The sequence below is a fragment of the Amphibalanus amphitrite genome, unplaced genomic scaffold (genome assembly GCF_019059575.1).
Source record: "Amphibalanus amphitrite isolate SeventyFive unplaced genomic scaffold, NRLGWU_Aamphi_draft 000042F_arrow, whole genome shotgun sequence".
Classification (NCBI taxonomy): domain Eukaryota; kingdom Metazoa; phylum Arthropoda; class Thecostraca; order Balanomorpha; family Balanidae; genus Amphibalanus; species Amphibalanus amphitrite.
In genome coordinates this window covers 1355705-1368774 of record NW_024881538.1, presented here as the reverse complement: position 1 = coordinate 1368774, position 13070 = coordinate 1355705, and the positions used below count along the sequence as shown (strand labels likewise).

The following is a 13070-nucleotide window of genomic DNA, read 5'->3' as shown; positions in this document are numbered from 1 at the left end:
CATGCACAGGTTTTTATTGTTTCCGTTAGTGTCTATTTTTAACCGTGCAGTGTGAGATTCCGTCAGTGGTTGTTATTCCCTACTCAAGCTACAACAGCATTTATGCTATTTGTTTTACGTTCTCTATTTGCAATGGTGCAGATGTTTCAAATTTTCAGCGTGTCACTTTGGTCACTTCAGTACGCAATCTACACGGGCCTTCTGAATATAACTTCAGCTGATTCATTGCATGACCTCCACTGGTCCATAAGTGTACAATGCACTTGCACATCCACCGGATCTTAGGTCCTCATTTGCTGGTCCACCGCGTGATATCCACCGGTCCATTGTCCGGAACTTAAGACATCTATTTGATTGTGTTTTAAAGCAAAGAAGCAAAGCAATTGACATTTCATTCGAAAAGTGGAAACTCTACCAATAAACAACTACAAAATTCCTCAGTCACCAAACGGATCAAATGAATCAAATAGTTGTCCAATGCTCGGTCGTGAAATGGGCTATTGCGCACAGAAAAATTGGCTGATGTTGACCGCCTTGTCAGAGCGCAAAAGGTTGAATGTGCGGATTATTTGTTTGACGCTGAACACATATTGACGATATTGCGCACCGTTCTGTGACGGACATTCAGAATAATGTTGACGTTAAACTGGGCAACGAAAATGTCAGATTACGGCATTGTCTCAAACACGTCTGGAAATATAAAAACAACAGGATTAACTAGAAGAGTGATTGCGAGAACAAAGGTCTGCAGGCTATTTATGCTCATTTTCCAGAAGCTAGCTTATACAGATTCTGTCAATGCACCTAACAAAGAAATCAACTTCAATAGGTACTGCTCAATGCTCATTTCTGTTTACCTCTTCCTATTTAATGCTGATTGACTTCGAAATAAGACACATCCCAGACTGTCCCTGCAACATAACGCTGCTGTTATTTGTTTCTGATATTTCTTATACAGTCCTTGTTATGGTGGCCCAAAGCATATTTAAATACCGCGATGTGTTGTCCGATATCACCTGGGAAACTCGACTGGTCGAGCCTCGGTGCGTGAGTCCAGCTGTAATGAACTGTTTTGGTTTTGCGCGGATGGAGCTGAAACTGGTTTCGCCGGCGCGGTGCGGCGTGTTGCCAGCGTGTCGGTCCGACCATTTGCCGGGGAGGCGTCCCCAGTGACTGTTGGACCAGACTGCTGAATAGTTAACCTGCTCCGCCCGCTGCCGGGCGGGTGATGCATGTAATCCGAGGACAGCACATAGTCGGCTCGCCAGCCGCCTGATGACGAGTATGATTGGCCATTCGCGAGGATTGTTTCATCCCCGGCAAATGGAGGATGGGGACATCGGGGGCAGGGTCAAGACTGAGTTGCAAAAAAAGGGGGAAATTAAATGGATAGGGGTGGGTAAAGGGATTGATACTGCCATGCAACAAAGGCAGTCGAAGGGAAGGGCAGCAACAGAAAGACGAGGTGACACAGAACATTGGATGATGGCCAGGAAAGGCTGCTGACGTAAGGACTGTCCCCTACAAAAATTGTTTCCTTGGTTTTTCTTTTATAGCGACACGACGCTCCCAATCAGGTCGCACCGACTGCAGTCTGCCGCGTGCAGTGCCTCATCATAATGACATAACTCACCGGTGTGGGCCGACCGAATAATGCCAGGGCTCGAATGGTGACGTCACCACTGTGACGTGCCGTTCCGTGACAGGCACTCGACCAATCAGTGTGGCATATGCCCATGTCGCATAACTAATTGGTAACATTAAAATGTCCACTTCCTATGTTCCTACAAGGGTGTTTTGAAATAAACAACACGAAATAAGCAACACACTAGCATGTCTGATATCTTCTTACTGTCTGTTTTCGTTGCGGCACGTTCCCCAGTTCTCACCTCTTCTAAGTATCTCCTCTGTCTCCCCTCCCAACGGCATACCAGCCCAGAGCGCCGCAGCGCACCATCTAATAATGCATGGAGCCTGAGCATTGCATTGTTCCATTTCCAGCGCCAACTGCCGCTCAATCTAACCGCTCCCAGTCGCTGTTTGGATTCACCAGGCTAGTAATATTCTCAGGCGGATTTTCGACCTCCGATTTACGAACTAATGCCGACGGCCGAATCTGGCCAGCAAGGTCCGAGGGGACGATGGAGTCTGATCTTATAAAGAAATAATTGCGGCCTAAAAGTGGGATGGTCTTTGTGTCTGTTACGTTATCAAGGCTCTTTGGAATAGTGATGTGGTTTATCCGACCCGCCAGTGCCATGAGATTGAGCTCTTCGTCACGTGCGATGTGCTTCATTATACGAGAGAGAGAGAGAGAGAGAGAGAGAGAGAGAGAGAGAGAGAGAGAGAGAGAGAGAGAGAGAGAGAGAGAGAGAGAGAGAGAGAGAGAGAGAGAGAGAGAGAGAGAGAGAGAGAGAGAGAGAGAGAGAGAGAGAGAGAGAGAGAGAGAGAGAGAGAGAGAGAGAGAGAGAGAGAGAGAGAGAGAGAGAGAGAGAGAGAGAGAGAGAGAGAGAGAGAGAGAGAGAGAGAGAGAGAGAGAGAGAGAGAGAGAGAGAGAGAGAGAGAGGAGAGAGAGAGAGAGAGAGAGAGAGAGAGAGAGAGAGAGAGAGAGAGAGAGAGAGAGAGAGAGAGAGAGAGAGAGAGAGAGAGAGAGAGAGAGAGAGAGAGAGAGAGAGAGAGAGAGAGAGAGAGAGAGAGAGAGAGAGAGAGAGAGAGAGAGAGAGAGAGAGAGAGAGAGAGAGAGAGAGAGAGAGAGAGAGAGAGAGAGAGAGAGAGAGAGAGAGAGAGAGAGAGAGAGAGAGAGAGAGAGAGGAGAGAGAGAGAGAGAGAGAGAGAGAGAGAGAGGAGAGAGAGAGAGAGAGAGAGAGAGAGAGAGAGAGAGAGAGAGAGAGAGAGAGAGAGAGAGAGAGAGAGAGAGAGAGAGAGAGAGAGAGAGAGAGAGAGAGAGAGAGAGAGAGAGAGAGAGAGAGAGAGAGAGAGAGAGAGAGAGAGAGAGAGAGAGAGAGAGAGAGAGAGAGAGAGATAGTCAGAAGTTTCTCTGACTTTATCCTACGGTCAAGATAATCGGTATTTTGAGCTATTTGCGATGCAATGCTCGGAATAATGTTCTTTTTATTTTTTTTTAATTTCATTTTCGCCACTATCATATTCTCGGCAACATCATACTGATGTAATGTGATTAATTTGAGTTATGATAGGATACAAATACCGTCTGCCACCCATTCAGATTGTATGTTAGAAATGAGCAAAATATATCACACTTATCATGTAAGCTTTTTCCATTGCCCGCGTCCGGCTCGACTCGGCGCCGGTAGGTCTGAGGCGACCTGTTGCCGCGCCTCGTCTCTTCGTGTCTGTCTGTCTGTCTGTCTTTATGTCTGTCTGTCTGTCTGTCTGTCTGTCTGTCTGTCTGCCTGTCTGTCTGTCTGTCTGTCTGTCTGTCTGTCTGTCTGTCTGTCTGTCTGTCTGTCTGTCCGTCTGTCCGTCTGTCTGTCTGTCTGTCTGTCTGTCTGTCTGCCTGTCTGTCTGTCTGTCTGTCTGTCTGTCTGTCTGTCTGTCTGTCTGTCTGTCTGTCTGTCTGTCTGTCTGTCTGTCTGTCTGTCTGTCTGTCTGTCTGTCTGTCTGTCTGTGTTTGTTTTTCTGTCTTCTGTCTATCTTCTTTCTATATGTCTGTCTGTGCTAGGTTCTGCGCCTGTAGGTCTAAGGCGACCTGTTGCAGTGCAGCGCCGCGTCTGTGCCCCGTATGTCTGTGTGTGTGCCTGTCTGTCTGTCGATCGCCGACACTCCGGTTACCGCCGCCGGCGGTGGTGCCAGATCAGCGGTCGATGGTAAGTGACGCGCTCACACAAACTCGGGGGACCAATATCCCGGCTTAGCGACCTTTCACACCGAAATGAGGTGGCCAGAGAAAGAATCGAGAGGCGGTTTTAGAACTCAATAGCCCCTGAACGCCAGTAAAACGGCTGATAGGACCCGAAAATGAGTCTGGTGGTCCCAATTATCGCGCTTGGTATCTGCAATATACAGTACTTTAACAAGTAGGAGCCCGGAGTGCATTACTAAATGCCGATGTGTTATGCAGACGTGAAGTGCAGACTTCTTTACTTTAGGAAAGATGTCTAGCATACCTATAGCTCGCTGAGGTGATGCAAATTTGATATTAAATTTGATAATAATTTGGTGGACTGATTTCACCGATTGGTTTTGGGTGATGCACATGCGGCACCCGGGACACGCCTGAGTTATATTTACTGCAGCAACACCACATCAGTGTTCACGCCAATTAACGGTTGCCTAGCAACACTAGCATCCGGCGAGAAATTAAGGGCGAATCGCACATTTCGTGTTTTGCGCCTGCTAACAGCAATTAGATAACTTCAGATGACGAAAATAGCTCTCACGAGGCCTGGCAAGATTAAACTGTCTAGACCTTAGTAATGTATGTATGTATGTATATGAACTCATGTGTGGTATGAGCAAATGTAGCTTATGCTACATTGCTGACGTTTGCAATCTTTAAAGGGACCCTCCCACCTTCAAAAAAGTTGATGAATTGGCACGAAAGTGATGTCGCTCGGTTCAGAAAGAGCGAAAACGAATATCTACCAAATTTCATCGAAAAATATTCACCGGTTTTCAAGATATTAGACTTTTACTTTTGTTTACTTTTTGGGATCTCCGCTGTTCCTAGCGACTTTATTTGAAAGTGCGGCATTTGTTGCGCGCAAAGCAGCATATACCACCGCGTGCTACCAAACGTTTTAGTAAAAGATCTAAAAATCGTTAGATCTCCGCTGACGTCACAAATTCTAAGGGGGCATACCAATGCACTTGTAACTGCGTAGCAGTTGTATCTGACTTTGGTTTCTCCTCATTTGCAGGTTCGCCAGCCATTGAATGAGTGCTAATTGAGCTGGGCGGCTATTTGTTTGTTTCTTTGTTGCGCATTGAGCGACTGGAAGGAGTGACTGTGGAGACAGCACACTGTTGTCACTCGAGGTACCTGGAAAGAGTACGTTTCTATTTTTCTCTAGTCATTTCCGTTGTATCGTTCGTCGCGATTTGGCTTCACCATGTGTTAATAATTTTTTCGCGCTATAATTCTGTTACAAAGTACAAGCGTACTGGTTTCGATTATTTATCATGCGTTTACCAAAGTTTCGACTGAACGTTCGCCACATTTTCATGTGTCACATTTAACGCGAAGTGTGTATGTGAGTGTGAATGTGTGCGCTTTATTGCTGAGAGAGCATTATTTTAACCCATTTTCTCATGTGTGTGATTGACAGGTTTTTACGGTGACTGTGGTGTTACCAACCCAAGGTTCTCTGTCATTACCCCACATTACTGGATCCCAATACATGTGCTCTATCCCAATGCATCCAGTAATTTGAGTTTGATTGACGGTGGTGGCGGAGGCCGCATCAGTAAAAACTCTTCCTTCCGTCAGTGACCATGCTACTAACAAACTAACCACGACCCGCAGAGTCAGAATTATGCTTCTCATTATTATTTTTTTCCTCAATTACCTCAGTAGTTAGAGCTGTAGCTGTCCCCCATTAACGAGTCAACCAACAAGGAACCGAACATGGAGGGAGACAGCATCAGTGAAGCGCGTGGACTTCCAGGTCTCACCTCACAACGTGGAAGACAAGTAACGCTGACTGAAGAAGGGAGACAGTTCCAGATCGACATCAAGCAAAAGAAGTACCAGAAGGATCTGAAGGAGTTGAAGAAGGGTGTCGATATCATCAAGAGGCTGGAAGTGACAGGTGAAGAGGAGAATGAGACGCTCAAAGAAGCATACATCCAGTGGAAGAGAACATATATCGATCTGGTCCAGACTTCCAGTGAGCTGCAAGGTCTTCTCTCTGAAGTTGATTTGCAGCAACACCTGTCAAGACACCAAGATGTGATGCCTGAACTCAACACAATGAAGGCCGAGATGGAAAAGAAACTGGAGCCTACTCACAAGACACAAGAAGTTCAGCCATCAGTCGCATCATCAAGGTGTTCTGTCCGATCGAAGATCAGCCTTCTGCGACTTGAAGACGCCCAGAGAAGAGCGGAGCTAGAAGCCAGAGCAGCTGCCGCAAAGAAGCGACTGCAAATGGAGCGTCAGAAACAAGAGCTGCAGTGGAAGATGCAGGAACTGGAGCTGGATACTGAGCGTGAGATCCTGAAGGCGAAGCAAGGGGCTCTACTGAAGTTTGAAGAGGAGGAAGGAATGTGCGCACCCGGGATTCCCATCCAGAGGAGCAAAGAAGAAGAAGACGCGATGCGTGCATCAGAGCTTCCCGTACCGAAGAGCAAGCTTGAAAAACAAGAAGCCTCAAGCAAGATAGCTGTGCCCGAGCAAGCAAAGGCGTGCAAGGAGTCTGAGACATCCAACGATCCGAGCCCTTCGACTGCGGCCGACGTTCTCTCCAGCTTGGTGAGCGTCCTGAAGGACCAGAACAAGCAGAGCCACCTCCCGCTCATCGAACCAGGCGTGTTCTCGGGGAGCATCGACAAGTTCCCGCTCTGGTTGAAGGCTTTCGAGACGTACGTCGAGCACCGAACGTTAAGTCCAGTGGAGCGCCTGCACTTCCTCAGCAGATATACGGAAGGAGATGCTCACAGCGCCATCGCCGGATTCCTGCACCTGAGGACAAGTGACGCCTACGTGAAGGCCAAGGAGAAGCTCGTCGCTCGATATGGGAACGACTTCCTCATCGCCAGCAGCTACCTGAAGCGCCTGAGGGAGTGGTCGGCAGTGAAGTCCGGGGACAGTAAAGGACTCCAACGATTGGCAGACTTCTTGGAGCACTGTCACATGGCGTCTTCGGCCATCCCAGGTATGAGAGCGCTGGATGATCCGCACACGATCCAGATGGTACTGAAGAAGCTCCCTGTCTATATCGCGGACAGGTGGAAGCGCCTCGTCGACTCCAGCGTCTACGGACCGACGCCGCACTACCCAAGCTTCGCTGACTTCGTTCAGCTCGTCTCTACGGAGGGGCGTATCGCCTGTGGTCCGGTGAGCAGCGGCGCGCAGTCTGAAGAGAGCCCACCTGCAAGGAACATCCGTGGCAAGGCGCATGCGTTCACATCAAGTCACGAGAAGTGTGAAGCGTGTGGGCACCAAAGCGAGGAGCAACGGGCCACCCAGCAAGTCACGACCGCACGAGCAGTACGCCGCCCGTGCGTCATCTGTACCGAACCTCACGACGTGCACACATGCAAGAAGTTCATGGCCTTGCGCCTTGACGAGCGCAAAGAAGAGGTCATGAAGAAGAGGCTATGCAGAGGGTGCCTGAAGCCAGGACACATTTGGCGTGACTGTCGAAGAAGAGATAAGTGCGACAAGTGCCAGATGTCGCACCCAACGCTGCTGCACGATGACAAGCTCATGAAGACGACAGCGAGCGCAGGCAGTCACGACAAGACAAGTAGCGGCAAGCAGCATGGCGGCGACACACAGGTGAAGGCATCTTCGCTGCGATCTACCGCTCAGAGCACCGGGGATGTCGGAGTGTCCAATTGCCACACTATGATAGTTCCCGTGAAGCTGTATCACGAAAATCAACCGGAGCAGCCCATCATCACTTACGCTCTGCTGGACCCGCAATCGGACGCAAGTTTCGTGACGGAGGCCCTCTGCGACGTCCTCCAGCCAGAGAGTACAGAAGTGGAGCTTCAGCTAAGCACATTGAACGGACGCAAAATCGTCAGGTGCTCGTCGGCGTCCGGACTGGTTGTGGAGAGCTCGGAAGGAGGACCGGCAGTGAACCTCCCTACGCTCTACTCACGTCACGAGATCCCAGCAGACCGAGAGCTGATACCCCGACGGGAAACGTGCCTCAAGTGGCCGCACCTTCGCCAGGTGGCAGAGAAGATGCATGGCAGAGAAGATGAGAAGATGAATACCACGCAGACGCAGAGATAGGACTCCTTCTGGGAGTCAACTGTCCGCGCATCATCAAGCCCAGAGAAGTTATTCCCGGCGAAGAGGACTATCCGTGGGCCGTGCGTACGCTTCTCGGATGGGGCATCGTGGGATGTGTCAGCGAGGGTGAGCCGACGGGATGCTTCTACGTCGGCACAGGTCAGGGAAAGAAGATGTGCCACTTCGCATACCGGACTCGAGTGAAGGATGTCAGCCTACGGCAGGTCCAACAGGTCTTCGACAGCGGCTTCTTCGACCAGAGACAAGAGAAGACAGTGTCGCAAGAAGATCAGCAGTTCATCAAGATGATGACCAGCGGCATGCACCAAGTGGAAGGAGGCCACTACGAAGCGCCTCTTCCGATGAAGGACGAGAAGACAATGCCAGACAACAGGGATCTCGCGGTCGCCAGACTGTCTCAGCTCAAGAGGAGGCTCCTTCGAGACGAGAAGCTGCGCGACGAGTACACAGCTTTCATGAGCGATCTTCTCTTGAAGGGATACGCTGAGCCGGTTCCGGACGACGGACAGATGAAAACGGGCATGATCAACTATGTGCCACATCACGGAGTCTACCACGAGAAGAAGGGCAAGTTGAGAGTTGTGTTTGACTGCAGCGCGATGTGCAAGAACGACTGCCTGAATAGCCACCTCCTCCAGGGCCCAGACGTCAACAACGACCTCACTGGCATCTTGGTGCGGTTCAGAGAGGCCCCCGTGGCATTCAGTGGCGACATCGAGGGCATGTTCCACCAAGTGCGCGTCAACCCAGAGCATCGTGACCTTCTCCGGTTTCTCTGGTGGGACAACGGAGACCTCAACGAACAGCCTCGAGAGTACCGCATGTGCACTCACCTCTTCGGAGCCACCAGTTCTCCAGCGGTCGCTTTGTTTGCTCTGAAGAAGACGGCCGCCACGTACGGAGAGGAGTTCTCGCCCGAGGCCGCGTCCTTTGTGGAGCGGAACTTCTACATCGACGATGGAGTGGCTTCAACGAAGACTACGGAAGAGGCGGTGCAACTGATACAAGACGCGGCTGGTCTCTGCCTGAAGGGGGGTTTCAAACTCCACAAGTTTACCTCGAACGACAGGGACGTCTTGAAGGCACTACCTGTGTACAGCTTGTCCAAGAGCTGTCAAGCTGCGCTGGACGAGGAGCTGCCTCTCCCGCGTGAACGCGTCCTGGGACTGAACTGGGACATGGAGGACGACACGCTCTGCATCGACGTGACCCTGCCCTGCAAGCCGGCAACCAGAAGGGGCATATTGTCATCCGTGAGTACGATCTACGATCCTCTCGGGCTCATCTCTCCGTGCATTCTTGCGGCCAAGAACATCCTGAAACGGTTGTGCGTGGACAAGTACAGCTGGGACGACTTGATTCCGGAGGACATGGAGCGAGAATGGCGTCTCTGGAAAGAAGACATAGAGCTCCTGTCCACACTGAAGATCCCACGCTGCTACGTCACGACGGAACTCGGTGAAGTTGAGAGATATGAGGTCCACCACTTCTCGGACGCGAGCTACGATGGATGTGGGCAGTGCTCGTACCTCAGGACCATCCACAAGAACGACAAGATCACCAGCATGTTGATAATGTCAAAGGCCAGAGTCACGCCTGTCAGAGCCGTGACGATCCCGCGACTGGAGCTGGTGGGCGCCCTGATGTCGGCGAAGGTGAGCTCTTTCCTCAGGAACGAGCTGGCGATTGGCGACTACCAGGAGTACTACTGGACTGACAGCCGTGCCGTGCTCGGCTACATACGGAACGAGACGAAGAGGTTCCACGTCTTCGTCGCCAACAGGGTCGAAGACATCAGGCAGCTCTCGGAACCGTCACAGTGGCGCTACATCGATTCGAAGAGTAACCCAGCGGATCTTGCGTCCCGGGGAGCAAGCGCCAGCGAGCTGCTGACCAGCAGTCTGTGGTGGCATGGCCCATCCCTACTAACAGCGAGCATTGAACTCCCAGCCATGGAAGAAGAGTTCAACGTACAGAGCGACGACCCTGAAGTGAAGCGAGCTTCCTTCCAAGCCGCCATCTCGAAGCCACCAGAAGACGAGAAGAAGCTTCCAACCGACGGGCGACAGAGAGACCAGGGCGGCGACACAGAAGAAGATCGACAAGACGTTGCCGAATTAGACGATCAGCACGATGAGCGATCACCGGCAGGACCCGTGCGAGGACGCGACCGACTACAGGGAAATGAAGACAACACACTCGCGAAGCGCCTGAGCTACTTTTCGAGCTGGCACAGGGCGAAGAAAGCTGTGGCTTCGTGTCGACGCTACACGGCCATCCTGGCAAGTAAAGCAAGCTCGAACAGAAGTGTGGCCGGCGCAAGAGTCTACACCCCAGTGGAGAGAATGACAGTGGATGAGCTGCTTCAAGCTGAGCAAGTGATTTTGAAGTCAGTCCAGAAGAGCGCCTTCGAAGAAGAGCTCACAGTGCTGAGGACGCAGCAAGAGAACAGAGATGACGAAGAACATGCAGACCTGGGAGAGGGAACCAAGAAACGCAGAAGAAAGAGTGACAGAAGGTGTCGGACTGTGAAGCGCAGTAGCCCGCTGTACAAGCTGGATCCCTTCCTCCGAGCTGACGGGCTAATCTGCGTCGGAGGACGAATGAAGAACAGCACTCTGCCGAAGGAAGAGGTCCATCCAGTGATACTTCCGAGGAAGAGCCACGTGACGGAACTCATCGTGCGAGAGTGTCACGAAAGGACGTGTCATGGCGGTCGCGGCTCGACGCTGAACGAGCTCCGCGCCTCTGGGTATTGGGTGATTGGTGGCCGTTCCGCAGTGAGCAGTTACATCTTCGACTGCGTCAAGTGCAAGAGACTCCGCGGAAGTCCGCTGACACAGAAGATGGCCGACCTGCCACCGGAGAGAACGGAGCCAGCCGAACCCTTCAGCCACTGTGCAGTCGACTGTTTCGGGCCTTTCTACGTGAAAGAGAAAAGAAGTGAGGTCAAGCGCTGGGGAATACTCTTCAGCTGTCTGGCGTCCCGCTCCATCCATCTAGAATCGGTCAACTCACTCTCTGCCGACTCTTTCCTGAACGCTGTCAGGCGGTTTGCTTGTCGGAGAGGACCCATTCGCAAGCTGTTCTGTGACAATGGGACGAATTTCGTGGGAGGAAAGAACATGCTAGAGGGGGCGCTGAAGGAGGAGGATCATGTCAAGATCAGAGGAGAGCTGCTCAAGAAGGACTGCGACTGGTTCGAGTTCCGGTTCAACGTTCCGATGGCAAGTTCCATGGGAGGGGCTTGGGAGCGTATGATCAGGAGCGTGAGGTCGGCGCTGACTCCGCTGATCATGGCTCATGGCCACACACTGGACGACGAGCTGTTCCGGACGTTGCTGACAGAGTGTGAAGCGATCGTCAACAGCCGTCCGATCTCGTACTTCAGCGGAGCGCCGGACGATACTCTCCTCCCCCTGAGCCCGAACCAGATACTAACACTAAAGAGTAGAGTAGCCGTGCCTTATCCCGGTAGCTTCTCCCAGACCGACCTGTACGTGCGTCAGCGCTGGAGGCGTGTCCAGTTTCTGGCGGACCAGTTCTGGCGACGATGGAGGCGTGAGTTCCTGCCGACCCTGCAGGAACGCCACAAGTGGGCGCAACGTCGCCGTAACCTGCAGCCCGGAGACGTCGTGGCCGTCGTCGACGACGACGAGCCGCGCTCACGGTGGCCGCTCGGCCGCATCGTGTGTGTGTACCCGAGCGCCGATGGACTGATCCGCAAAGTGTGCGTGCGAATCGGTTCCAGTGACTACGACCGGCCGGTGAATCGCCTGATTCTCCTGCTGCACGACCGGGAAGATTCCCAGACGGGGAGCCACGAGGCCCAGTGATCGATGCGCGTGAGAGACGCGCAGGTGTGAAAGTGAACGCTACCGACGCTCAGTGACGCGCGCGCGCGCGATTCGATATCCCGGAGGTCACGTTTGGACGAGTGCGCGCCGTTCGCGATCGAGGCGTTATAAGTCTGCGGTTTCGACTCGGTGATGAATGGTGTATCCGAGGTAGCAGGGTACATCCGTTCGTACGTTTCCGTGTGAATCGTCCGCGTTGCTGAGTGCCGTTGCCCCGCGGTGGCAACCGCCGACCACGTCAGATGGTGTATCTTTCTTGTGTTACCACCAGGTGATGCTGCTACAGAAGATTGTTTTTGATTTCGTGGATGAGAGGATTGCAGGAAATTTGTGATCCACAAATTTGGGGAGCCATGTAACTGCGTAGCAGTTGTATCTGACTTTGGTTTCTCCTCATTTGCAGGTTCGCCAGCCATTGAATGAGTGCTAATTGAGCTGGGCGGCTATTTGTTTGTTTCTTTGTTGCGCATTGAGCGACTGGAAGGAGTGACTGTGGAGACAGCACACTGTTGTCACTCGAGGTACCTGGAAAGAGTACGTTTCTATTTTTCTCTAGTCATTTCCGTTGTATCGTTCGTCGCGATTTGGCTTCACCATGTGTTAATAATTTTTTCGCGCTATAATTCTGTTACAAAGTACAAGCGTACTGGTTTCGATTATTTATCATGCGTTTACCAAAGTTTCGACTGAACGTTCGCCACATTTTCATGTGTCACATTTAACGCGAAGTGTGTATGTGAGTGTGAATGTGTGCGCTTTATTGCTGAGAGAGCATTATTTTAACCCATTTTCTCATGTGTGTGATTGACAGGTTTTTACGGTGACTGTGGTGTTACCAACCCAAGGTTCTCTGTCATTACCCCACATTACTGGATCCCAATACATGTGCTCTATCCCAATGCATCCAGTAGTTTGAGTTTGATTGACGGTGGTGGCGGAGGCCGCATCAGCACTAGCCCCTTAGAATCCGAAAACTGCAAGTTTGAAATTCCATATCTCCGAATTAAAGCATTTGTCGATGTTGTGAGTGCCCAAACCGGTATTTGCAGGCCATGGCCACCAATTTGGCTATCTCAACTCAAAACTAATGTTAAGGTGGGAGTGTCCCTTTAAGCTAAATGCTAAAGCCGTTAAAATTTTTCTCTTTTTAAATTGACCATCTCACATCATTGCGAAAGTTGACAAACATCAACACATTCCGTTCTGCCAAACTTCTGCATGATGTGTCTTTTGTTATCATCGCCACGTGGTGTCGGTCGCCTCAT

At 51.4% G+C, this 13070-nt stretch overlaps 2 protein-coding genes across 2 annotated transcripts in view; both read left to right on the top strand.

The window, feature by feature from the left end:
- Positions 1–13070, top strand: part of LOC122376704 (calcitonin gene-related peptide type 1 receptor-like) — a 102726-nt gene that overhangs the window by 9548 nt on the left and 80108 nt on the right. The window lies entirely within an intron of this gene.
- On the top strand, positions 8101–11784 carry LOC122375894. The gene has a single exon (XM_043355470.1). The coding sequence runs from the start codon at positions 8101–8103 to the stop codon at positions 11782–11784; it is 3684 nt and encodes a 1227-aa protein (XP_043211405.1).

Coding starts and splice junctions, on each gene's coding strand:
- LOC122375894 (XM_043355470.1), top strand. CDS start 8,101: ATGTGCCACTTCGCATACCGGACTCGAGTGAAGGATGTCAGCCTACGG.